The sequence below is a fragment of the Oncorhynchus clarkii genome, chromosome 24 (assembly GCF_045791955.1).
Source record: "Oncorhynchus clarkii lewisi isolate Uvic-CL-2024 chromosome 24, UVic_Ocla_1.0, whole genome shotgun sequence".
NCBI classification, from domain to species: domain Eukaryota; kingdom Metazoa; phylum Chordata; class Actinopteri; order Salmoniformes; family Salmonidae; genus Oncorhynchus; species Oncorhynchus clarkii.
The window spans coordinates 17,933,190-17,961,119 of record NC_092170.1 but is presented as its reverse complement, the minus strand read 5'-3'; the positions used below and the strand labels follow the sequence as shown (position 1 = coordinate 17,961,119).

The window sequence follows — 27,930 nt, the reverse complement described above, 5'->3', positions numbered from 1 at the left end:
ATGCTGTTGATGCTACAGGATGGCCGTAACATGCTGTTGGCTAAGTGGTAAAAAGAGGTTTTCCAGTGAACAGGCATGAATCCAAGCCGTGTTTGGGGTTGCTGGGTGTTGTTTCTGCCACTTGGTCTGGTCTAATCATATTTGCCCCGTTTATTCTTTCTAAATGAGTCGGAGTCAGAAACAAAATGAAAGCCTGTGTTGCCAAATGAGATCTAAGTAGGAAGGAAGGCAGTGAACAAGAGGGAAGCCAACTGGTGATTGGAGCTGCCGAACTCTTAGGGGAAAAAATGTGCCATCTAGAACCTTTTAAGTCCCCATAGGCGAACCATTTGAAGAACCTTTTTTGGTTCCAGGTAGAACCCTTTCTACACATGGTTCTACATGAAACCAAAAAGGGTTCTACCTGAAATAAAAAAGGGTTTCACCTGGAACCTAAAAGGGTTCTCCTATGGGGACAGCCAAAGAACACTTTTAGAACCCTTTTTTCTGAGTGTGGATAAGATAGAGGTGATGTCCTTTTTCTACTCAAGAACCAGGCCATGCTCCACTTCTCTTCTTTCCACAGTTTGGGTTTTGGTTTGGAAATTGAAAAGCCAAATTTCATTGCTTGATGAATTGATTTAAATGCAGGATTCTATATTATAGACATTCTATCCATCTGTTATATGGAGATTTGACTGATCCTGATCCTCCAGCACCTCAACATGCATGGTCCAAATGGCTTTGGAATTTGGAATCCCCCATTAAGCTTTTTTGGAATTTGACCTAGAATTCACTCTCATGGGGGTATCGGGAGTATCTGTTACCTGCTGAATGTGCTGCTGATGTAACCAATTCCTGATGTCAACATCAGCTTGTGTAGCATGAAAGTACTTGGTTTCTGTCATAGTTCTTGTGTGAATTCTTGCTGGTGGTTTATTGGTTTTATGTGTACTTGTCAGTCTCAGAAGGCCTCAAAAACAGAGAAGGTTGAGAAGCCCTGAGCTTTACTACTGCAGCAGTTCCATTGAACCTCAATAGGTCACTGGAATAACTAATCATCTCCAGGTCATAATGTGGTTAGTTACACCAACTGGATCCCCTCTGTACCAGCTCTGCATCACATCATGGTGTGTTAGGATTAGGTCATTGTAATAGATTTATCCTGCCTGGGATGGATTAGTGAAGTCATGGCAGTGTGTGCTAATATCAGTTTAAATGACAACGTGTGCATGCGTGTGACTGTGTGCATGCATGGTGTAGTGTTTACATCAGGCTAACTGACGTAAGGGGTCATACCTTATGTTGCTAATGTTTTATAGTCCCCATTACTCTCCACACATTATCCATATCACTATATCGGCAAGACCCTCCACAGGCCCACAATGCATCAGTATAACTGGAAGTCCATACAGGAAACATAAGTGAACAACCTGTTAAAGTTCCAATATCCACCACACTAATAAGCAATGTAGTGGGCAATGGGCAAGCATTCTAAGTGGAATGCTAGTATGGATATTAGAATATACTGTAGCATTGGCTCCAATTCACCTAGTTTACATGGTTGGACTAAACGTTTTATAATTAATCCTAAAACAAAAATGAAAGTGATGCAATAGTTTTGTGAACAGAAAATGTCCTAAACTCAATATGGAGACTCCCTAACTTCCCTACCCCCCACCCCTCCCTCCCCCTCATCTGTTGTTTACACTAGAGAACCTGAGTGTCATTGTGAAACCAGAGGGTCATAAATACCTCTGATTGGTCCAACAGGGGCCATACACATTCCACAGCCTTCTAAAAACAGACACACACACACACCACTAAATGGATTAGCCTCCCAACTTATCATCATAATGTTTGGGTCGTCAAACACTTAAAGTTGAAACTTTGACACATTTAAGTACTGAAATGACAGACTTTGAATGGCTGTGTCATCATAATATTTCCTCATTCTTGTGAACTCATTTGCATTATCACTTGTGCTTTGGGAAAGCCCTCAAAGAAATTCAATATATTTGCAATGATTTGGTTTAGAGTTTAGAAAGAGGAGATGAGTTATTGGACAAAGCCAATTTTAAAGATTTGTCTGGTTGCATACATGAGTAGTTCCAGGCAACTTCCTGCTTTCTATTTCCAGATGAATTGCATTTCTCACCTTTTTATCTTCATCACAAGTCCCCAGCTGGTGCAGTCATTGTTCATTATAGGATCATGCTTAATATGTGACCGCCTCCCTCCAGCTCACCATGGTAACACACTGTTTCCAGATGCTTCTCCATGGCGACCTCACTCTTCCCAAAGGAAACGTGCTGATGATTTGGATTGTTGTGGACAGTGGTCCTGTGTGCGCCACATGACCAAGCCACACTGCTCTCTTACATACAGAGAGAGAGGGAAAGAGAGCGAGAGGTAGGGGGAGAGAGAGACCAGCTGTGGGTAGTTACAGTATATTCTGAAAGTTATCCCCACTCATTGTAAATTGAAGCTTTTTAACCAACTTTTTGGCAGGTTTCTCATGCTACATAGTTTCATTCTGAGTTATTGTGAACTAACACAATTATCAGTGAGACAAAGGTACAAAGGTACGTTCCACCTATGAGAGATGTACAGGGTTATTGTTAGCTTCTCTATCTTTTCTTTCTTCCTCTCCCTTTTCCTCTCTCTCTCTCACTTGCTCTGCTCTGTCCCTCAGGCTTTTGATGTAGGAGTCTTTTCTTTGTGCGTGTGCAGCAGCAGCTGTCAGTTGTCAGATGTGGTTGGAGAGAAGAGTGTGTGGGGTGGAGTGTGTAGGAAAGGAGGGGGTGGAGGTCGACAAATGGCAGCAGCCACAGTGTCAGTGTGACAGGCATCACACTGTCTCTTCCTCTCCATCCAGCTGTCCTTCTTCTCCTCCCCACGGGGGCTCACACCTGAGACTGGCCACTGCCTGCCACACCCACGCACACACACCCACGCACACACACCTACGCACACACACGCACACACACCCACGCACACACACCCACGCACACACACCTACGCACACACACACACACACACACACACACACAGCGAAAGCTACAGTGTTAAATCAACACTGACAGTGTTAAATTTAACACTGGTCAAGTGTCTATACAGGTCCACACTTTTCAGTGTTAAATTAACACACTGCTTAGTGTAAAGCCTTATTTGCGTATTACCCAGAATGCATTTCAAGTGAATTGTAGCGTTAACACCCATGACTGTATTTGTTAATGACAAAGACATGGTTGTTGATATCATCCATTTTCAGTCCTGAAACCTTCATCAAGTGAGATCTTAAGCAAATATTTTATCATTAAAAATGTATTATTTAACACAATACAACAAGTATTTAATAAGGCCTTATTTTGAAGGCCTAGTTTTACCCTATACAGTGAGTGGCCTGAAACTCTTGGTTTTCAGGCCTGCAAGTCACATTGTTTTGGCTAGCAAAGTGATGTGTAATTCCTATTGGAATCTAACCAGTCGCAACCTGTATTCAGACTGACTGCCGGGTTGGGAAGACTAAGATATGGACTACCTAAACCATCTAAACTGGATCAACCATTTCAATAACTGGTGCAACAAAGTAACAGATTGGATTAGTTTAGAAAAATGTATGTTATTTATATTTGAGTAGCATAAGATTAATTAATCAATCAGTGAACATGCAAAAACATAGATATTGAAACAAGCAATTCTAAAAATCAACCTGCAATAGAGCATGCTGGGAAATATTATAATGATGGGTGTGGATTTGGTTTAACATGGGTTATTAAGACCAACACTGGGGTTCACTTACAGAGTTCATTTAACACCTGAATCCCCACTAGAAATATTACACAGAATTTTTATTTATTGATTTTTTAAAAATTATTTAACTAGGCAAGTCAGTTAAGAACAAATTCTTATTTTCAATGACGGCCTAGGAACAGTGGGTTAACTGCCTGTTCAGGGGCAGAACGACAGATTTGTACCTTGTCAGCTCGGGGATTTTGAACTTGCAACCTTTCGGTTACTAGTCCAACGCTCTAACCACTAGGCTACCCTGCCGCCCCAATAATCAACACTAGGTAACACTGGCCAATTTGCTGTACAGGCGCACACACACTCACTCACTCACGCTCACATGCATATTCTACTATCTGACTTTATTCTATAGAAGACATTTTGACCCCTATCTTTCCTAATTTTTTGTACTTCATACTCAATGCGGCACACGCTCTAATGTATCTATAATTATAATCTCATCTCCCTCCCTCTGAGTCTCTGTGATGTGGTGTTTACACGTACTGTGATCATAACTGACATAAAGATGTCAGCCACTTATCATTGTTTTACCCTCCCTACTCCACTCCAAAACACAATGACTGTGACTCACCAAGCCATTGAGGCTGCTTTTCTTGACCAACTCATTTCATGTTCTGCTCCAGAGCTCAAATGGAAGCCAATTACACAGTCATTACCTTTTCTCCTCTCTCTCTTCTCATTCGCTCTCTGAGTCCCTCTGCTCTGTTGTTAACATGAACAATCAAGGTTAAAAAGGTACAAACATAGATCATGGAGTCAACCCATTTCTCCCTTTCTTTTTTATTCTCACTCTCTCTCCATTCCTTTCTGGATCAGTAGATGCTCAGAGTCAGACATAGCTTTTCCTGTGGCTGGGATGAGCCGCTCATGTTAATGACTTATTATTGATTCATTCCTTAATGTGTTCCATTGACTTCCTCCAAGCAGCCCGAGGGTACTCTCTCAGTGTGGGTTCTCTGGTTTCCATGGGAATGCTCCCTGGGGGGGGGGGGGGGGGGGGGGGGCTGTTTTTTTGTTGTTGGTATCTATATTATCGACCATTTAAAAGCACTGTGCCACTCTTAAAGGAAGTTGCTAGTGCCACACTTTTTTTATGAGGCTTGCAGCAGTGGAAGCCTCGAGATGGGGGGGGGGGGGTCATAAGAACAGTCATTTTTTTCTCTTTATTCTCATATTTCATAGATTACTCTTCTTTGTTCAGTATTCCCCCCCATCTCTCACATCCTTGAAAACTCCCCCTCAGTGAAATTTGAATTGCAGATCATTGCAGCTCTAGAGTGCTTACCACACCCACCTCAAGCCCAACCCTCTGCTGATCAGTGCAGAAAATGAGAGAGAAAGAGAGCGGGAGAGAGAAGGAAATGGGTAAGAGAGAGAAAAGAGGGAGGGATCTAGAGAGAGAGGGGGGGGGAGAGGTCTAATCAGATCTTCAACCTGTCTTTGAGGAGCTACAAGGTCACCAGGGTCTTGTTTAAGTAAAGCCCTGATTAGCCCTATCCAACCAGGAATGTTTTCCATTTGCATTTAAGGTAATTCTACCTGGGTGGGTTCTATGTATAGATTAGCATTCCATGTGTAAGTCAGGCCCTAGTGGTTTTACATCCTTCAGTAAATGACCATACATATTGTGAGCTATAAGGAAACCTTTTGCCAAAAGCTTTCTTAAGTGGCACCATTTAGACCAATTTGCCTGGTTACTATGTTGAGCCTGTGTGATTGTAGTATCTGTTTGTTTACAAATCTAGTCGTGGTCGGTAATTTAACTGGTTCTGCTGTTTTGAGCCGCAATTCAATTCTCAGCTACCTGCTTCTGCCAGTGATTGGATTGAGCTAGATAGAAACCAGCCTGAAGCTAACAACGCTGATATCAGCAACAGCAATCTAGCCCTCCTTGCACTGGTTAACCTGCATCTGCCCTAGTTTGTTTCTCCATTTGTTGCTGTTATTGCAATGTGATGCATCTACTGACCTGAACAAATAGTGAACATATAGTAGACTTGTAGTACATTCTCTTTGCTTTGTTTAATGTTTGACCTGTCATTGTGTTGTTTTGTAGATTTCTCTTTGCCTTGCTTTTCCGTCTTGGTCAAACAGGTGGTCATTGCAAGAGAATAATTTGGTTTGCAATTGACCGGCCTGCTGAAATAAAGGTTGAATAAAAAGATGAAAATAAGTTGTTTAGCTGACTCTTAACCCTACCTAGTAATCCTACCCTGACCCTCCCTCCCTGACCCTCCCTCTGCGTGTGTCTTCCAGGTCGCAGGGGAACAGAAGTACCACCCAGAATGCTTCACCTGTCTGAACTGCAGAGCCTTCATCGGAGATGGAGACACCTACGCACTGGTGGAGAGGTCCAAACTATACTGGTACATTGTAGTGATCATACAACTTTATTTATAAAATGATCCTCATATATTTCAGTCAGTGCTAATAGGGAGTAGGGTGTAGAGATTCAGCAGACTCAAGGGAAGGTCATTATTTGTCTTGGAGACGAGAGGTTATAATTTGTTCATAACGTTATTACAGTAATACCAGTGCTGTGCAGCCTGGCCACTGTAGCCCAAACAGAAATAGAAATGTGGAAATAACGGTAGTGGTGGATAGAGAAGCAACGGACATGAAGCAAGGAAGGGGGTACTGCATGACACACACACGCACACACACACACACCCTGACACGAGGAGGGAGGAAGGGATGTTGAAATGCAAGCAGTCATTGTCCTGTGAGCTCTGAATGGAAGTGTCAGTGTGTGTGTGATGGGAGGTTGACTAGATCATTATTCTGCCGTCTGACATTCTGGCACAATGTTAGAATATTATTTAATTCTATCAGGTGATGCTCACAGAAATGTAAATGATCACTTACCGTTCAAAAGTAAGAAGACTTAGAAATGTCCTTGTTTTTGAAAGAAAAGCACATTTCTTTGTCCATTTTAAAATAACATCAAATTGGTCAGAAATACAGTGTTAATGTTGTAAATTACTATTGTAGCTGGAAACAGCTGATTTATTATTTTATTTTTTTACCCTCTTTTTCTCCCCAATTTCGTGGTATCCAATTATTAGTAGTTACTGTCTTGTCTCATCGCTACAACTCCCGTACGGGCTCGGGAGAGACCAAGGTCGAGCAAGGTGCTTCTTAACACAGTGCGCATCCAACCCGGAAGCCAGCCACACCAAGGTGTCGGAGGAAACACCGTACACCTAGCGACCTAGTCAGTGTGCACTGCGCCCGGCCCACCACAGGAGTCGCTAGTGCGCGATGAGACAAGGATATCCCCACTGGCCAAACCCTCCCTTGTGCGTCGCCCCATAGACCTCCCGGTCGCGGCCGGCTGCGACAGCCTGGGCTCGAACCCAGAGTCTCTGGTGCGATGCAGTGCCTTAGACCACTGCGCCACCCGTGAGGCCCCTGAAACGGCTGATTTTTAATGTAATATCTACATGGGCATACAGGGATACAGGGATGAGGGGCCCATTATCAGCAACCATCACTCCTGTGTTCCAATGGCACGCTGTGTTAGCAAATGAAAGTTTATTATTTTAAAAGGCTAATTGATTATTAGAAAACCCTTTTGCAATTATGTTAGCACAGCTGAAAACTATTCTGATTAAAGAAGCAATAAAATTGGCATTTTTTAGACTAGTTGAGTATCTGGAGCATCAGCATTTGTGGGTATGATTACAGGCTCAAAATGGCCAGAAACAAAGACCTTTCTTCTGAAACTCGTCAGTTTATTCTTGTTCTGAGAAATTAAGGCTATTCCATGTGAGAAATTGCCAAGAAACTGAAGATCTCGTACAACGCTGTGTACTACTCCCTTCACAGAACAGCGCAAACTGGCCCTAACCAGAATAGAAAGAGGAGTGGGAGGCCCCGGTGCACAACTGAGCAAGAGGACAAGTACATTAGTGTCTAGTTTGAGAAACAGACGCCTCACAAGTCCTCAACTGGCAGCTTCATTAAATAGTACCCGCAAAACCCCTGTCTCAATGTCTACAGTGAAGAGGCAACTTCGGGATGCTGGCCTTCCAGGCAGAGTTCCTCTGTCCAGTGTCTGTGTTCTTTTGCCCATCTTAATAATTTGTATTAATTTGTATTAATTTGTATTGGCCAGTCTGAGATATGGCTTTTTTTTGCAACTCTGCCTAGAAGGCCAGCATCCCGGAGTTGCCTCTACACTGTTGACGTTGAGACTGGTGTTTTGAGGGTACGATTTAATGAAGCTGCCAGTTGAGGCGTCTGTTTCTCAAACTAGACATTAATGTACTTGTCCTCGTTAAAAATCTGCCGTTTCCAGCTACAATAGTAATTTACAACATTAACAATGTCTACCCTGTATTTCTGACCAATTTATGTTATTTTAATGGAGTAAAAATGAGCTTTTCTTTCAAAAACAATAACATTTTTAAGTGACCCCAAACTTTTGAATGGTAGCTAGCGTATGTCCAAAATAATATGTGTAAATGCCATTGTGTATAAGAACAAATTACATTTGCATTCTTATTTTTCTGTATTAATATAGCATTACGGATATTCATACACTTGTCTATTCTATCTATGCTGACCTCCCCCTGCGTCTCTGCCCCTTCTCCCTCCACAGTGGCCACTGTTACTACCAGACCATTGTGACGCCTGTGTCCCTGTCAGACTCACCATGCTCCAGGATCCCCCACACGGTGACCCTGGTGTCCATCCCAGCCTCCACAGACGGGCGGAGAGGGATCTCAGTCGCCATCGACCAGCCTCTAAGCCCTCTCAGTCCCAACGGCTACGGCCCTGAACACACTGTCAGGGTGTCACAGTGAGTATAGAGGAAGGATGAGGGGGGTAGGAGGGATGGAAAGATGATTCCTTATGTTAGTGGGATTTCCTAGTTGAATTAAAAATGGAATATAATTGTAATAAATACACCAAGGGAGGGATGGATTGGGGGAGGGAGGGGAGAAGGGAGGTGGGATGGATGGGGAGGTGGGATGGATGGGGAGAAGGGAATGGATGGGGAGGCTAACAGAAGGATTGGAGATGAATGAACAGAAGACATGGAAGTCAGAGAAAAGCACAGACTGGAAGTTAGGGAAGGTGAGGACATTGTTATTTAAATCCAGTGTAGATTAAATACTATACCCATGTCCTTGTACAACAAAAGGGATGGAAAGGATCTAGCAGTATATAAGCAGTCCGGTCTTTTATCTTTCCAGTTGACCAGTATATCATTCTGTACATGTTAGATTTTCTAAAGTCTCACTCTGTCATACTTCCTAGACTTATGATGTAACCACTCGGCTAATGTAATGGCAGAAAGATGGATATCGAGGTTAAATCTGTGTCCAACTGCTTATCGCTGTTCTCTCATTCCTTCTCCAGGGTGGACTCTGAGTTGATCAGTCCAGATGTGAAGAACTCCATACATGTCGGAGACCGGATCCTGGAGATCAACGGAACACCCATCAGGAACGTTCCTCTCGATGAGGTAACCAACTGACATCTCTTCTACCTGTGTTGCTGTTAGACATCAATGACATTGATATTAGTGAGATGTTAAATGAAATTTAAGGCTTGATGTTAGAAGATCTAAGTTTAAGTCCTCACTCATGTTTAATCTACAGAAATGGAGTTGACAGACACTAGAAGGCAATCTCATTCACTCCACCAAAACATGAACACTCTTAGCCATGCTACATGCTATGCTATATGCTATGCTAGATTCTACATGTTATGTTACATTCTAATGCTAAACTGATCATCTTTTTCCTCCGCTCCACCAGATTGACCTGCTCATCCAGGAGACCAGTCGTCTGCTCCAGCTGACCATAGAGCACGACCCCCACGACCAGGGGGGTTCAGAGGGGGAGACGGTGGACGGACCCCTGATCACTCCTCTGTCTGGCGGTCCCAGCCCCATCCTCCCCATCACCCAACCTCCACACCCAGACATCAATAACCTACGCTCACGCATGATCACGTAAGGACTAATCTCAGTGCTATTTACAGACGCACAAATACATGCTGTTTTAGACATGGTGTTTTGGTTTATTTCAAGTACAGTATGAATAGGATAGAAAATGAAAGAAATACGCGACAAAATACAGATTTATATCAAATCTTCAGCCAAATGAATGTATGCATAAATAAAAGCATTCAATGTGTACTAAACACATTTTAGACATAATTAGCTTACATGAATTACATTTTATTGGTGCAAATGTGTGGGCTGACACACATTACATTATTTCAGCTCTTCAGTGAAATGGATGAGCAATGTCTGACTGCAGTTACGCTGTCGCTCCAATTTCATAATTAGTATATAACGGTAGTAGATGCTAGACTGATGCCTTATGACAGGCAGTATGGATGCACATCAGTGATCCTGTGAGACTGATGATTTATTTTTCTTCGTCTGTTCCATCTTTCTCTTTTTCCTTCTCTCCACCTCTCACTCCCTTCTTTTATCTCTCTCTCCCTCTCTCCCCCTCTCTCTCCAGACGGAGCTACAGTATTGATAAGTCTCCGTGCTCCAGTAACGCAGCGTCCCCTCTCTCTCAGAGGAAGGACATTAACCGCTCTGAGTCACTGCGGGTCGTCTCCAACAGTCGAATGCACCGGATCTTCCGGCCCTCAGACCTCATCCATGGAGAGGTGCTGGGAAAAGGCTGCTTTGGACAGGCCATCAAGGTAAACACACCAACATGATGACTTGGGTATGATGTGGACATTGTCTGTTCAACTGTCCTCTCTGTTAAAGATGACCATGGAAAACCATTTAATTTTGGGGGACAATTCCAACACCTTAACCTTTCTAGGGCAGGCTCGACAACATTCCACTGAAAAGGCAGCGCGCAATTTTTTTGAAATATGTAACTTTCACACATTAACAAGTCCAATACAGCAAATGAAAGATAAACATCTTGTTAATCTACCCATCGTGTCCGATTTCAAAAATGCTTTACAGCAAAAGCACAACATATGATTATGTTAGGTCAGAGTCAAGTCACAAAAACATACACAGCCATTTTCCAGCCAAAGATAGGAGTCACAAAAAGCAGAAATATAGTTCAAATTAATCACTAACCTTAGATGATCTTCATCAGATGACACTCATAGGACATCATGTTACACAATACATGTATGTTTTGTTCGATAATGTGCATATTTATATCCAAAAATCTCAGTTTACATTGGCACGTTACGTGCAGTAATGTTTTAATTCCCAAACATCCGGTGAGTGTTTTTCACAGAATTAAATATGGACGTATCCTCTATGCAACCACTGTGTCAGATTTCAAAAAAACTTTACGGAAAAAGCATAATCTGAGAACGGCGCTCAGAACCCAAAACAGCCAGAGGAATATCCGCCATTTTGGCGTCAACAGAAGCAAGACCGAGTCTCTCTGCCAGACCACTCACTCAGAGCTATTATGAGCCCCTCCTTTATAGTAGAATCCTCAAACCAGTTTCTAAAGACGGTGACATCTAGTGGAAGCCCTAGGAAGTGCATCCTCATTCATATCTCACTGGGATTTCAATAGGCACTGTTTTGAAAATTGATTTCTCACTTCCTGTTTGGATTTCTTCTCAGGTTTTTGCCTGCCATAGGAGTTCTGTTATACTCACAGACATCATTCAAACAGTTTTAGAAACTTCAGAGTGTTTTCTATCCAATACTAATAATAATATGCATATATTAGCATCTGGGACAGAGTAGGAGGCAGTTCAGTCTGGGCACGCTATTCATCCAAAAGTGAAAATGCTGCCCCCTATCCCAAAAAGGTTTTAAAAATCCCACTTCACACGCGTGAATGTGTCAAATGTTACTGCGTAGGAGCAGTATATTCTGTGTTCAAAAGTTCCAGAAGATGGCAGCATTGAGATGCTTTACAGAATGGCCTCTGATGAAACCAGAAAGTACAGTAGCCTATATGTGCATTTGCTGCTTGGAAGATGCACTCAAGCAGGGAGTAAATATCTGCTTTGAGAGGGAGACCACATATATCCACGGATTTTATTCCCAGATTCCCAGAGTTTACTTGTTGGGGTGAAATTAGCTTTGAACGGAAATTACCCCCATTCCCCGTGGCGCAGACTGATGAAATCACGGTGTGTGTGTTTCTGCAGGTGACCCACAGAGAGACAGGGGAGGTGATGGTGATGAAGGAGCTGATTCGTTTCGATGACGAGACGCAGAGGTCATTCCTAAAAGAAGTGGGTGACCACTCTTTCAACCTTGACTTATTTTGCCTTTGTTGATGTGTCACCATCATGGTTCAACAGGGTCAAATCAGGAGATACATTGAAATTCTAAATTCAATTTGCTTATAAATGATTTTAGATAAGCCTTATATATTAAAGGTTTATGAAGGTACACCATCCATCTCTTTCCTTTATTCCAATGATTTGAAACACCACACGCAATGACAATCTCTGTCCTTGTCCCAAAGAGCTCCCACTTCTTCTAAGGACAGTACAATCCTGTGCTACGTACTACAGAACATGTATCGTCAAGAACAATGCTTGGGCTTAGTTCAGTGACAGAGATCACAGACCATGTTTCCAACCCTGGCCACTATTGTTAACACTGCTAGTCTAGGTTTACCACAGAGTGTAGTTTATCAAGCTTGGAATGTCATGTTTAGATGACAGTAATACACACTACACCTCGTAAAAAGTACCCCACCCTAATTAGGCTGTGAGGGGTGGACAGACATTCATTAGCGGAATACACAGGTAAATACCCTTTGCCACATCCCACCCAATTACACAGACACTCACATCGGCAATCAAATGCACACTCGCCACACATGTGCACACATACAAATACACTATTCTACCCTGCATTCTACTCTCCTCGTCAGGAAACAATGTGTGAACACTGAGGTGTGCAGGTTAACACCCTTAGTCCTTTAATAACTCTGTAAGCAGTTAAAACAACAGGCCATGACCGCCCACCAACAAACAGAGGAATGCAGACTGAGGTTTGTTTTATAACTGTTTTTATTAGTGCCCTGCCTGCATAACACTCCAATTACAAAGGAAGGGCTCAGCTCTCTCGCAAACTAATCACACATCACAAACACCGCCTTGGGAATGGTTTCCTGAGTTCCTAAGTTCAAGATGTTTTTTTAAGTTGTTTGATGGATTGGAGTCTTGCCTTTATGTTAGAGACATGGTAGTCCTTTTTAAAACCGTTGGCCTTTTGAGCCTTGGTGCCCATTTTAAATCAAAGCCTTCAAAATAGTTTTCTCCCTCCCTTCCCTTGACTTCAGAGTAGCTTATGTAATGTTTACCTCCTTTAGGACCTAATCAGTTTTTCTCTCTTTGGGAAGCTGTAATAACCACGTATTATTCCGGTTTCTTGTTACAATTATGTCAAGTTAATGACAGGAGAGGAGACATCTTATGTGTTTAGACCAGGAGGAAATGGTTATAGACTAAAATCAAAGTCTAGAAGGAGGAATGTCCATCTCACAGAGACCCTCAGGGCGGGAGACAAGGAGGTCTTTCACTAATTATGTAGCTACCCACCCAGTTCATCTAACTACTGCTTTCACTAAACCCACACAACACAACCACTCCCACCAGCTCCTAGATGTTTGGTCTTTATGAGGAGTCAGGACTAGGACAGCTCCTGGACTGTAGCTCTAAATATGGGTTCAATAACTAACAAAGGTCCCACATTTAAACCTAAAGTATCTTCCAAGACTTAAAAGGTGTACCCTCCTCCCTCTCCAGGTGAAGGTGATGCGTTGTCTGGAGCACCCCAACGTGCTGAAGTTTATAGGTGTCCTCTACAAAGACAAGAGACTCAATTTCATCGCAGAGTACATCAAAGGAGGAACCCTGAGGGAGATCATTAAGAAAATGGTAACGGTGGTGTGTCTGTGTGTGTCTGTGTGGGATTTTAGTACTTTGTTGTGTGCACTTCTGTATGGGTGTGCCACTGCACCAGATTGTGTGTGTGCGGTTGGGTGGCTGTGTGTCCCCATGAGTGCATAGTTGCGTGTTGTACATTGTGTCTCAGAGTCATCAGAGGATACAGGATTAGGATTAGAGAGCCTCCCTTTAGTTTTAATCACTGGTGTTTATGTTCTGTGAAACATCCAGAGTCTGATTCTATCCTTGGTTTGTCTTACTAACAGGATATCAACTACCCTTGGAATCAGAGAGTGAGCTTTGCTAAAGACATCGCTGCAGGGATGGTGAGTGAATGATCCATGCCAAATAGAATGTATAGAATGCCTCTAGAATAAAACCAAAAACAGATCAGAAGCCAGTATGCACTGTGGGTCTTGTCGGGACCAGGGCACCAGGGTTCACTGCTGCAATCAGAGAAACGGCAGTGCAGTGGTGGTGAATAGAATGACAGACAGTGCAGTCAAACTAACCATGCTCACACTGCCCTCCAGTGGAGATCTAGAGGAAGTGTTGCAGCAGTGTTGTTCACATGTGTAGCAGATTTTCCCTATATGAAAATTATAGCTTGAATTCCTTCTGGATTAGGGCATCATGGGTAGTCATGGTGTGTTGCCTTTGATTTGGGTTTACAGTGATGAATATAGCACATGACTGTAGATTAGTGAATGTACAAAGGCTATACTCTGAAAGAAGAACAATGCACATTTGTTCCACTAGGCACTGGTTTGAGGTTTAGACTTAATACCTAACTCTTGTTTTCTTTCTTTCACTCTCTTTCCATCCCCCTCTCTTTCGCTCTGTCTTCCAGTCATATCTGCATTCCATGAACATAATCCACCGCGACCTGAACTCATACAACTGTCTTGTCAGAGAGGTGAGTACAGGGATGGATGTAAGGTGTGTTCTCTCTCAGGGGTGCGTGTTTTCTTTGAGGATTAAGAGTTTGCACCTGTATGTCTAGATCACATACAGGTTTGTCTCTCATTGAAAGAGATGTGACAATGGCGATGTACTGACATTAGACACAGAGAAACCTTTGTTAGGGTAAAGTACTGTACAGTAGAGTGTTTGTACCTCTCAAAGTCAACAGTCATAGTATTCACACTCTTCTCTTTATTTCTCTGTTGTTGAGTGTGCTCTCTCTCTCCACCTCTCTCTATCTGGCATGTGTCTTTATGTCTGTGGTAAGATGAATAGTCTTGTAGGTAGGTTTGCAGTGTGTATGGTATTCTAAGTATTGTGATGCAGCAGATGTGACTCTGTGTGTGTGTGTCCTCTGTCTCCCATAAGAATAACAGTGTGGTGGTGGCAGACTTTGGGCTGGTGTTGATAGTATTGTATTATACAATTTCAAAAACATTACAATACATTCACAGATTTCACAACACACTCTGTGCCCTCAGGTCCCTACTCCACCACCACCACATATCTGCAGTACAAAATCCATGTGTACGTGTGTTTATAGTGCGTATGTTATCGTGTATGCATGTGTCTGTGCCTATGTTTGTGTTCCTTCACAGTCCCCACAGTTCGATAAGGTGTATTTTTATCTGTTTTTAAAATCAAATTTTACTGCTTGCATGTGTTACTTGAAGTGCAATAGAGTTCCATGTTGTCATGGTTCTATGTAGTACTGTGTGCCTCCCATAGTCTGTTCTGGACTTGGGGACTGTGAAGAGACTTCTTATGGAATGTCTTGTGGGGTATGCATGGGTGTCTGAGCTGTGCGCCAGTACCTCTCATAAATACAAGTAGTGATGAAGTCAATCTCTCCTCCACTTTGAGCCAGAAGAAATTTGACATGCATATTATTCATATTAGCTTTCTGTGTTCATCCAAGGGCCAGCTGTGCCGACAGTTCTGAGACAATTTCAAAAAGTCTGTTTTTGTGGCACCTGACCACACGACTGAACAGTAGTCCAGGTGTGACAAAACTACGCCCTGTAGGACCTGCCTTGTTGATAGTGCTGTTAAGGTAGAGCAGCGCATTATTATGAACGTACTTCTCCCTATCCTAGCTACTGTTGTATCAATATGTTTTGACCATGACAGTTTACAGTCCAAGGTTACTCCAATCAGTTTAGTCACCTCAACTTGCTCAATTTCCACATTATTAATTTTAAGATTTAGTTGAGATTTAGGGTTTAGTGATTGATTTGTCCCAAATACAATGCTTTTAGTTTTAGAAATATTTAGGACTAACTTATTCCTTGCCACCCACTCTGAAACTAACTGCAACTCTTTGTTAAGCGTTCCAGTCATTTCAGTCGCTGTAGTAGCTGATATGTATAGTGTTGAGTCATCCGCATACATAGACACACTGGCTTTACTCAAAGCCAGTAGCATGTCATTAGTAAATATTGAAAAAAGTAATGGGCCTAGACAGCTGCCCTGGGGAATTCCTGATTCTACCTGGATTATGTTGGAGAGGCTTCCATTAAAGAACACCCTCTGTGTTCTGTTAGACAGGTAACTCTTTATCCACATAGCAGGGGATGTAAAGCCATAACATACACATTTTTCCAGCAACAGACTATCATCGATAATGTCAAAAGCAGCCCCCACAATATTTTTATCATCAATTTCTCTCAGCCAATCATCAGTCATTTCTGTAAGTGCTATGCGTGCTGAAAATGTGTTGTCAATTTGTTTACTGTAAAATAGCATTGTATCGAGTCAAACACCATTTTTTTCCAGGAGTTTGATTGGTTGGCCATTTTGAGCCAGTAAAGGGGGCTTTACTAGTCTCAGGTAGCTAAATGACATTTGCTTCCCTCCAAGCCTGGGGGCACACACTTTCTAGTAGGCTTAAATTGAAAATATGGCAAATAGGAGTGGCAATATCATCCGCTATTATCCTCAATAATTATCAGACACCGGTGGCTTGTCATTGTTGTTAGACAACAATAATTTTTTCACCTCTTCCACACTCAATTTACAGAATTCAAAATTAGAATTATTTTCTTTCATAATTTGGTCAGATATACTTGGATGTGTAGTGTCAGCTTTTCATGCCTAAATTTGCTAATCTTGCCAATTAAAAAATCATTGAAGTATTTGGCAATATCATTTGGTTTTCCTTTTTTCCCAAAATGTTATTTAAGGTGCTCCAAAGCTTTTTACTATTATTCTTTGTTATTTATATTTGTTTCATAGTGTAGTTTCTTATTTTTATTCAGTTTGTCACATGATTTCCCAATTTGCAATATGTTTGCTAATCAGTTGTGCAGCCAGACTTATTTGCCATTCCTTTTGCCTCATTCCTCTCAACCATACAATTTTTCAATTCCTCATCAATTCACAGGGATTTAACTATTTTGACAGTCATTTTCTTAATAGGTGCATGCTTGTTAGTAAATTGAATAAGCAATTTCATAAATGTGTCAAATGCAATGTCTGTTTGCTCCTCATTACACACCACGGACCAACAAATATTCTTTACATCAACAACATAGGAATCACTACAAAACTTATTGTATGACCTCTTATACACTATATTAGGCCCAGCCTTTGGAACTTTGGTTTTCCTAGATAGGGCTACTATATTGTGATCACTACATCCTGTCACGCCTGCTCCCGCTTCCCCTCGAGGGCGCCAGGCTACCCTTCATTACGCACTCCTGTCACCATCATTACGTGCATCTGTGCTCATTGGACTCACCTGGACTCCTTCACGTTGTTGATTGCCCCCTCTATATCTGTCTGTTCCTCAGTTTTGTTCCCCGTGTCAGCATGGATGTCATTATTTTCTCCTAGTTCCTGTTCTGTTTCATGTCCGTGTTTCATTAAAATGTTCACTCCCTGTATCTGCTTCTCGTTTCCAACGTCGATCCTTACAAATCCGATGGATCTGGATACTGCTTTCAAGCTCATTTCTGCAGCATAAGTAAATATGTGATCAATACATGTTGATGATTTCATTCCTGTGTTTGTAACTACCCTGGTAGGTTGACTGATAACCTGAACCAGGTTGCAGGCACTGGTTACAGTTTGAAGCTTTTTCTTGAGTGTGCAGCTTGATGAAAGCCAGTCAATATTTAAATCACCCAGAAAATATACCTCTCTGTTGATATCACATACATTATCAAGCATTTCACACAGATATCCAGATACTGACTGTTAGCACTTGGTCTATAGCAGCTTCCCACCAGAATGGGCTTTAGGTGAGGCAGATGAACCTGTAGCCATATTACTTCAACAGTATTTACCATGAGATCCTCTCTAATATTTACAGGAATGTGGTTCTGAATATAAACAGCAACACCTCCACCTTTGGCATTTCTATATTTTTAAATGTTATAACCTTGTATTGCCACCACTGTATCATCAAAAAATGTACCTAAGTGAGTTTCAGAGATTGTCAAAATATGAATGTCATCTGTTACTAGCAAATGATTGATTTCATGTTTCTTAAGCTACACATGTTGACGTGGGTCTATTTTGAGCACTTTCTTCTGGGATGCTTACTTGTTTTTATTGCTTTACTGGGAAGCGTAGCATAAGTACATTTGCTCATGTTATTTATGTTAGTGCAGGGTGAGCTGCACACAGTGGACTTCCTTCTAGGGCATACTGGCTCAGTGCTAACAGTATAAATCTGGTTCATAGGCACATGCTTACTGCATACAATAGCTGTAGGATCAGCAGAGGCAGTTAAAGGGACAAATTAGGTTACTTACATTGTGTCTACCAAACGCCCCTGGTGTAATGTACATTTGCTGAGCAACACAATGGTAGGGATTAGCTGAGCTGGGCTTGGGTCATTGATAAGTCATTGTCTCAATACAGCCTTATAATGCTGTGAAAGGATCCAGGAACACAAATGATTTGGGTGGATCCCATCCTCCTTATAAAACCTGTTTTGTTTCCAAAAGATATCGAAATTGTCAACAAAAGTTACACCCATTTAGCTGCAATAATCACATAGCCAGTTGTGAACAGAACCCTGCTAAAGCGTTCCATGCCATGATTCTGAGAGGGCACAGGGCCAGATATGATGGGTCTTTTGTGAGTGTCTAGCAGAGTCAATCAGCTCTTCATAATGTCATTAACACCCCCATTACCTACGATAGAATCGATTTCCATGTCCTGACGTAGTACATCCGGGAGAAGCTTAGTAAAGTCATTTACTCGAACTCCGGGATAGGACATTGTTTTTGCACCAGGAACGGTCATATTTCTTACCATGGAGCTGCCCAAAATCACTGCTGGCGAGAAGGACGAGGAAATCTGCCCAAGTCCCACGCTTCACAGGATTCGGAGAACCCTTTATGGACAAGCGAGAGGCAGGATAACTTAAGCCCGTTGCTCCTGGCGCCTGCTGCAGGCCTCCGACAGATGGAGAAGCCCCGCCGATGTCAACTTCGAAATTGTAGTAGTAGGCACTGCGGCCCAAACACAGGCACCCCGAGCGACGAAGGTGCAGGAAGATCAGGCTCCAGGACGGCGAAACTATTAGTTGTTTGTATCCACTCCGGGCCTCTCGTTGGGGCTTACACGGCTCATGACATGCGACCATCATTGATTGCCTTGCTCCTAATGCTGTGCTCCTTCGACTCCGCTATCAGATGGGGAGCTCTGGGCAACACTGGCCAGTCTGATAACAACAAACGACAAGGCGGAGAAAACGCCGTCCAGCCACCGGCGTAGATAATTTAACCATTCCACTCTGCGTTTTCCCCAGTATCTTACGTAGTCTAGTGACCTGGGTGATCAAGGAAGCCACCTCAGCCTATAATCCTCGGCAAGTAAACAATTGCCGCATTGGAACTCCAAGTTATCCGGTTTGTCTCAAAACCAAGGGTAGTAGATACAGCTCCTACAGCGCTGGAACCATTCATTTATTTCTCCAGACAAAGAGGCTCTATAGCAAAACTCATCTGGTACCAACTTTGTTAGCTTGATGGCTAGCAGTTTAGCGTCTCAGTCAAGCAGGCTTCATCCTGTCTGTTAAGCAGGATTCCGAGACAAGAAATAGAGGTCCTAGCTGTTAAAAGTTCGGTATTCGTATTTAATGAATAGCGGTTTTGTGTGTTTTTCAGTGTTCAGTTGCTCACTCTGATCACGTATGAATGACTCTGTCTGCTCTGTTTGTCCCCTCTCTGTCTCCCTGTAGAATAACAGTGTGGTGGTGGCAGACTTTGGGCTGGCTCGGCTGATGGTGGAAGACAAGATCCAGGACAAGAGTCTCCTGCAGAAGAAGCCTGACCGCAGGAAGAGATACACTGTAGTGGGCAACCCCTACTGGATGGCCCCGGAGATGATCCATGGTATGTGGGGTTGACCTCTTTTAACCACCATTGCTTGAATTGCACTTAAATCGAATGACTCAACCAAATGGGTTTTAAACAGAAAAATGTGAATTCTTCAGTTGTTTCAACACTACATACTGTAATACATTATGTCAGTACTCTGAAACGAATAACCTCATGTTTTACTTGGAATGTCTTCTCTCACAGGGAAAAGCTATGATGAAAAGGTGGACATCTTTTCCTTCGGGATCATGCTTTGTGAAGTGAGTGCCCATGACAGCAGAATATGGAAACAAAATGGAAACAATAGTCAAACGTATTTGTGTTCCTCATTTAAATCCTTTTGAGTTATCTTAAACTAGAGAAGGAGAGCGAGAGACCAACCAAGCAGCATGGTAACCATTAGGGTTGGTTACAGCAGCAATGGGCTGAACTGCTCTGTTAAAACATTAAAATAAATCTGCAGTGAGAGATGCAGTGGGTCTATCTCCACATGGACGCCATTAGCCAGGGACTCTACAGAGGCAGGATTACAGAGGGGAAGATCTCTTTATGTGGTGGGTGACTGACAGGGACAGGGGCTGCCTGTGGTCTAGATAGCTGATCTGGCTTCGTTTGGTGGTCCCTTGGGTCCCATTGGGCATAACCTCAGTCCCTCTATGCTTGGTATACCCTGTTATTGGGGACTGCCTTTCCCCTGGGCCTGGAGTCTCAGAACAATAAGTCAGATGTACATATGTAGGATCTTAATTTGACCTATATTGTCACAGCAAAATAATCCTGCAGGAACAGGATTTGAACGTTTAGTCCATAATGTCGCTTGATTGGTGGTTAGGCCATTAGCTGGCCAAAAGCAGACTATATGGAAAGTGCAATACTGTTAATATAACCTTCTGTTATCGTTGGTTTTCAGTGAACTTATGTAAATCACAAAGCTCAATTGCATTTCCTACGGTGCATGAAAGAAAATAGTGATCAAATTAAGATCCTACATCTGTAGGTTTAAATAAGAATCTGGCAAGCAGTCGTGATATCTGATATCAGTTTATGACTAATGTTCCAGCTTCATAACTGGCATTATAACTTATAACAGCAGCGTCTTTTGCCCTTTCCTTACTGTGAACCTCTCTCTCTCCCCCTCCAGATCATCGGTAGGGTGAATGCAGACCCAGACTACTTGCCCAGGGCCCATGACTTTGGGCTAAATGTGACAGGCTTCTTAGAGCACTTCTGTCCTCCAGACTGCCCCCCTGCCTTCTTCCCTATGGCTGTCCTCTGCTGTGACCTGGATGCTGAGAAACGGTGAGTGTGTAGTGTCTGACACTGACCTAAGTCATGTATCACCATGCTGTGTGAGATTTTGGGTATAGATTTTTACCTTCTGTACATGGATGATGCATACAGGAACACTTTTCCAGGTATTTGTCTATAAAGTTACTTATGAGTGGAAACTATTGTTTGATAATACTATATATGTTGAGTCTTGGTTTATTATAAGTCTTGTGTCCCATAACTTCCATGGTAACTGATTTATGGGCTCCCGAGTGGCGCAGCAGTTTAAGGCATCACTACAGACCCTGGTTCAATTCAAGGCTGTATCACAGCTGGCCGTGATTGGGAGTCCCATAGGGCGGCTCACAATTGGCCCAGCGTTGTCCGGTTTGGGGTTTGGCCGGGCTAGGCCGTCATTGTAAATAAGAATTTGTTCTTAACTGACTTGCCTAGTTAAATAAAAATAAAATGTGATCTAGGTTGACATCACTAACCTAAGACTGATTGGCTCTTCTGTCTGTAGCCCCGCCTTCACCAAGCTGGAGGAGTGGCTGGAGAACCTGAAGATGCATCTCGAGATCCGCCTGCCGATGGTGTCCGAGCTCGACGCGCTACACAAAGCATTCTGGGGAAACCACACTGCCCCCACCATGGCTTGCACAGCCTTGCGGTCTGAAAACGGCCTACCCCCGCACCCCGAGACTCCGGAGTAGAAGGGATCCGGAACAGAGCGGAATGCTGCTTGTCTCAGCCCATGAGAGTGGGCAGAGAGAGGGGGTTATGGTGGTGGCAATGGAGTAGTTGCATTGCACTGTCCAGGGAGGGCTGGGGCAGGAGCTCTGTACGTACCTCCTCATGCCACAGCAGTCACAGTGGTCATGTAGGCTGACAGTGGGCTGTCGATGGGCTGTATAGACTCAGGGGAAACGAGAATGGGAAAAGCCAGCCTTGCCTAAAGGCACTCACCCATTCAACTCCAACCAAGAGAGACTCACTCAGACTAACATTACCACTATCATAGCTTCAGTCTGATGATTGCTGTACCTTAGCTGAATGTCAGGCTGGTAACTGCTAGCTAGCAGTATCAGTCAATCCCAGCTGTGAAATCATCCATCTTAACACTCATGTAATCTTTATCTTATGGTGTTAAATCATATTCAGACGTCTCTAAAACAGAAAAGAAGAAAGGATGCTTCAGCCTCATTGGTAAGGCTCCTTCCTCCAGAGTATTTGTGCAACAACGTGTTTGAAAAGTGTTCCTCTGTGTGACTTTGGTTTGATTTTACGATATCAAAGCCGCTTTTTGAAATGCTAAAGAAAGGGGCCTTTTATGTGGATAAAACACATAAGTTGAGACGCACACACACAGTCCGGATGTAGAATATAATCGAGCAAAAGCTTTTGAGCATAAACAAAAAGCTTTTTAAACATTGCATGACTGTAAATAGCCCAGTCTGTGTCCAGTAAGCCTTGTCTGTTGTCTCCTCCTCTCCCCCTCTACTGATGACATGTGTGTCCCAAATGGCATCCTATTCCCTTTATAGTGCACTGCTTAAGACCAGGTCCCAAAGGGTATTACCAAAGTAGTGCATTATAGGGTGCCATTTGGGACGTATTCTTAAAGTGATATCCCTGGTAGTGTAGAATACATGGTCCATGAATGACTGTGTTCCTTCTCTCACTGTGCAGCACTGACTTCACTTTGAGGTAGACTTCTTTCATACCTTTTGTACATTCTTCTATTTCATTTGAGTTTATTACTCTCTTTCTCCTTATTTCATTCACGTCGAGGTGAAATCTTGTGTATTCAAACAAACGTTTGGACACACCTACTCATTCCAGGGTTTTTCTTAATTTATTTTTACTATTCTAAATTGTAGAATACTAGTGAAGACATCAAAACTATGAAATGACACATATGGAATCATGTAGTAACCAAAAAAGTGTTAAACAAATCAAAATATATTTTATATTTGAGGTTCTTCAAAGTAGCCACCCTTTGCCTTGACGACAGCTTTGCACACTCTTGGCATTCTCTCAACCAGCTTCATGAGGTAGTCACCAGGAATGCATTTCAATTAACAGGTGTGTCTTTATTTCCTTCTTAATGCGTTTGAGCCAATCAGTTGTTTTGTGACAAGTAGGGGTGGTATACAGAAGATATCCCTATTTGGTAAAAGACCAAGTCCATATTATGGCAAGAACAGCTCAAATAAGCAAAGAGAAACAACATTCCATCATTACTTTAAGACATGAAGGTCAGTCAATACCGAACATTTTTAAGAAGAGACTGTGAATCAGGCCTTCATGGTCAAATTGCTGCACAGAAACAACTACTAAAGGACACCAATAAGAAGAAGGGACTTACTTGGGCCAAGAAACACGAGCAATGGACATTAGAACAGTGGAAATCTGTCCTTTGGTCTGATAAGTCCAAATTTGAGATTTTTGGTTCCAACCGCCATGTCTTTGTGAGACGCAGAGTAGATGAACGGATGATCTCCGCATGTGTGGTTCCCACCGTGAAGCATGGAGGAGGAGGTGTGATGGTGTGGGGGTACTTTGCTGGTGACACTGTCAGTGATTTATTTAGAATTCCAGGCACACTTAACCAGCATGGCTACCACAGCATTCTGCAGCGATCCCATCTGGTTTGCGCTTAGTGGGACTATCATTTGTTTTTCATTATGACAATGACCCAACACACCTCCAGGCTGTGTAAGGGCTATTTGACCAAGAAGGAGAGTGATTGAGTGCTGCATCAAATGACCTGGCCTCCACAATTACCCGACCTCAACCCAATTGAGATGGTTTGGGATAAGTTGGACTGCAGAGTGAAGGAGAAGTAGCCAACAAGTGCTCAGCATGTGGGAACTCCTTCTAGACTGTTGGAAAAGCATTCCAGATGAAGCTGGTTAAGAAAATACCAAGAGTGTGCAAAGCTGTAATCAAGGCAAAGGCTACTTTGAGGAATATAAAATATATTTTGATTTATTTAACACTTTTTTGGTTATTACATGATTCCATATGTGTTATTTCATAGTTTTGATGTCGTCACTATTATTCTACAATGTAGAAAATAGTAAAAAATAATAAAGAAAAACCCTTGAATGAGTAGGTGTGTCCAAACTTTTGATTGGTACTGTATGTAGCCAGTGATATAATATTGTAAATGTTTTAAATATTGTAAATGTACAGACATATTTTGTATACTTATAATGTATGCTACATTGTTATATTTTTATTGGGCTACCTGTTGAAATTAAGGAGAAGAAGAAAAACATAAAAAGTTAGTCAGTAGTAGCTGATATGGAGCAGATTCCTTTCAACAGTGATGATGACTTCCTGTCTCGGGATGCCATGGTGACAGACAGAGATAAGGGTATTTTAGGAAGTTAATACGACGTAATAGAGCATCTTAGGGTCCTAGCTCACCCCTAACTACCCTCACTGTAAGTGTAAGCTCTCTCACATGATGTGTCCCATTTACTCCCATCGTCGTCTCTCTGCATATCAAACGATTTTGTGTACAGAAGCCTTTGATCTGGTCTAGACTCCAGAGAGTGCCCTGACAATGACCTCGGCTATAACTACTCCGTAGGTATCGCCTCAATTGAATGTAATCATAACAAGAGAATCAACTCAGTCACATAAAAATAAGGTTATGTAGTTTGGCATTATATACCAAACCACATTTACGCTTTATTCCTCTCAAAAGAAATTGAGGATGATTTGTTAGTTGTTATTATAGAGCTCTTTAGTCATCCATAGCAGGACAGATGTTGTGGGAAGTGTTGGAGACAGACAGACAGACATGTCATAGTGCCTGTCTGACCACAATCCTCTCTGTCCTGGAGAAAAACCTAGTCACAACCCTAGTCTCCTCTACATGGAGCTCCCTATGGGAGGCCCTCTGTTTACACACAAACTGCTGGCTGTAAATATGATCTATATTATATGTCTGTCTGTCGTTGTGCATCGCATACTACACTCTTGAAAATAATCTCTTTTACTGTATGTCAATTCTTCTCTTGAACACATTGTCACTCATTCTCTCACTCGTGTTCTTTTTCCATCAAACATTTTTTCTATTCCTCTTTGCACTAGAAGATGAGCTGCATGGTGTACTTGCTACTGCGGTCACTTCTGCTGTAAAACCAAGCTATTATTTTCACTTTAAAACAGAAATTGTTATTGAAAGGAAAGAAAGAAAGAGTAAGGAAAGAGTGTACAAAGGAGAAGGAAAATATGAAATAAAGAAAAAACACAGCATCTCTTTTGATATATAACGACTGAAATCTTTTTGTATAGATTTGAGTACTTTTGATTTGCACTTTCAATGTTGGATTACTTGTGATAAAGAAATAAAATGACGTTGGCTGATAATATGAATGCAAGTCACTGATGGCGCCTTTCAATTCAGTTGTAAACATGTGTCCTGGGAAATTCTTCCTTCTTCGTAGCAAACCAGAGTTAGGTGGCCATTCTGATGACTGCAGGTATTGATTATTAGATAACTCTAATGTCATAGCATGTCTGTGTCTAAACTGGTTCACATTTCAGACATATGCTCAACTTTAAAAACATGGAACATGCAACTTTGAGGGGTACGAAAGAGATGCCTCGCAGGCCTACCTTTTAAATGTCCGAACTATTCAGCCTTGTTATTAAAAATTATTCTAGTTTGCTACAGAGAGGATGAAATAACCATGGTCTGCCTGCTGCCTATAGACCGATCCTTTGTGAATGAAGTTCTGTGTCTTCTTGACTGCTCCACCTTACTGTGATGTCCAGAGAGGTTTAAAGCATTGTTAGTCTGTCATCAAAAGAAAGCCCTTTTTACACTATTGTGCTGAACCGTATAGCGCTGGCTAGATATTTTCCTTTCCAGAACGATTCCAGAAACTAGGGTGGAAGCGAAACAAGACCAAATCCATTTGGCTTGTCATGGCTCAGTAATGTGAAAAGGTTATACTTACTGGCCTTTTCAATCTCCACAATCGCAGTAGTACAATAAGCCTCCAATTAGCATGAAGTCCTCTACCTACCTGTCAAAGTATAAAATAAGTACCGAAAAATATATCTTTCTTATGTACATCTTCCGCTAATGTGTTAATCAATGGGCATAATGGGAATTTAATTTAAGTATGTATAGGACTTTGCCATGTTTGTGCGTATGTATCACCATGTCTGTCAAAGCCACATGGATGAGAATGTTTTCCGCACCACTTCTTTGCAAAGAATCCTTACTGCTGAACAATATGCTGTGCCTTTGTTTAAAGCTAGCCTTGCCAACAACTAGACTCAACACGTTTGTTTGAACAGATTTTTTTGTATAAAATTCAAGTGCAAGCCTGATGATAATGAATGGATTTAACATCGTTGCTGACATTTTGTTTTATTTTGATGAGACGTTCCGCTTGTTCTGTATCATATTTATATTTTCCATACTTCTCCATCATTTTTGATATCTTAGGGATTGTGGTTTATTTGATTTACTTTATATATATTTTTTAAATGTACACAAGCTGTGAACTATTCTGCACTTTAATCCTGAACGTGAACATTGAGAACCCTAGGAGACCACTATTTCATCACAGCTGGAATAAATGTGTTGCTCTTTTAATGAAATTCGAGGCCTGTGTGTCATTTATTGTATGGTTATTTATATCCTTTACATTTGATATGACTACTATATAAAAGAGTACTACTGGAGTAGGAGGAGATTGTGTCTGCAATGGAGGACAGGCAGCTCTGGAGGACCCACCTTTCAACCCTTCTGTATTCTGTCTTATTCTACTGTATCTTAGTCTATACCGCTATGACATTGCTCGTCCAAATATTTGTTATATTCTTAATTCCTTTACTTTAGATTGTATCTGTTGTTAGATAATATTTGTCATATTACTGCACTGTTGGAGCTAGAAATACAAGCATTTCGCTACACCCGCAATAACAAATTTGATTTGATTTGACCAACCCCAGATGATTATGACGTCACGGCTCCTCCTCTGCAGTGCAGGGGGCGGTTCCTCCTGCAGGCAGAGGAGGGTCGTTAGTGATTGGAGTCACCTGGGCTCAGGGTATTTAAACTGCTGCTTCACTAATCTCTCTCTGCTCCTTCAGGTATGATCCGGTTTTGTTTGTTCCTTTGTAGTTTTGCATAGTTTTCACTCAGTCATTCACACACACAGATTCACGCATCCCTGCACTTTACATGCACCTTACATTATGATACTTTCACACCTCATTCCTTTTTCTTTGTTTAAAGTTAATAGTTTGGTTTATAATAAAGAACATTTTTGATTGGCCTATATCTGTTGTTCGTGTCCCCTCATTTTTGCCACAGGCTATGAGCCGGCCTGTGACGATGCTACAACTAAAGCAGTCGTCACCTCCTCAGTGAAATCCTTTAACTTTCTCACTGAAGTTAAGTAGGCTACTGACTTCAGCATTGTGATGAATTAATTTAGCTTTTGCTCTCAAGAATGAACTCATTTCAAATTAACTGAATATCTGAAAAAACATTGTTTTCTCTTCAACCAACAAGTTATATTTTCCTACACAGTAGAGGTGGCCAAGCCTCTTCCTGGAAAGCCACTGTTTGTGCTGGCTTTTGTTCCAGTCCTGCTCTAACAGATCTTATTCAGCTACAGTAATCAGGTCTTGATTAGATTCAAGACCTGATTACTGTAGCTGAGTA

General features: G+C 42.0%; 1 protein-coding gene across 6 annotated transcripts in view; it reads left to right on the top strand.

The window, feature by feature from the left end:
• LOC139382704 (LIM domain kinase 1-like) overlaps positions 1-26,858 on the top strand; it is a 72,312-nt gene extending 45,454 nt beyond the window's left edge. For 3 of the 6 annotated variants that reach the window (XR_011628653.1, XR_011628654.1, XR_011628655.1), the window contains 14 exons: positions 6,049-6,158; positions 8,396-8,596; positions 9,160-9,265; positions 9,561-9,757; positions 10,278-10,467; positions 11,908-11,994; positions 13,522-13,653; positions 13,929-13,988; positions 14,513-14,578; positions 19,820-19,973; positions 20,163-20,218; positions 21,100-21,257; positions 21,751-23,028; positions 24,346-26,858. Coding sequence is in view for 3 of the 6 variants with exons in the window: in XM_071126806.1 (XP_070982907.1) it covers positions 6,049-6,158; positions 8,396-8,596; positions 9,160-9,265; positions 9,561-9,757; positions 10,278-10,467; positions 11,908-11,994; positions 13,522-13,653; positions 13,929-13,988; positions 14,513-14,578; positions 19,820-19,973; positions 20,163-20,218; positions 21,100-21,257; positions 21,751-21,940 (1,707 nt within the window). In the remaining 3 variants the exon portion in view is untranslated. Of the gene's footprint in view, positions 1-6,048; positions 6,159-8,395; positions 8,597-9,159; positions 9,266-9,560; positions 9,758-10,277; positions 10,468-11,907; positions 11,995-13,521; positions 13,654-13,928; positions 13,989-14,512; positions 14,579-19,819; positions 19,974-20,162; positions 20,219-21,099; positions 21,258-21,750 lie in introns of all 6 variants that reach the window. The other 3 variants (XM_071126806.1, XM_071126807.1, XM_071126808.1) reach the window with 1 other exon arrangement.
• The last annotated feature ends 1,072 nt before the right edge of the window (positions 26,859-27,930 follow it).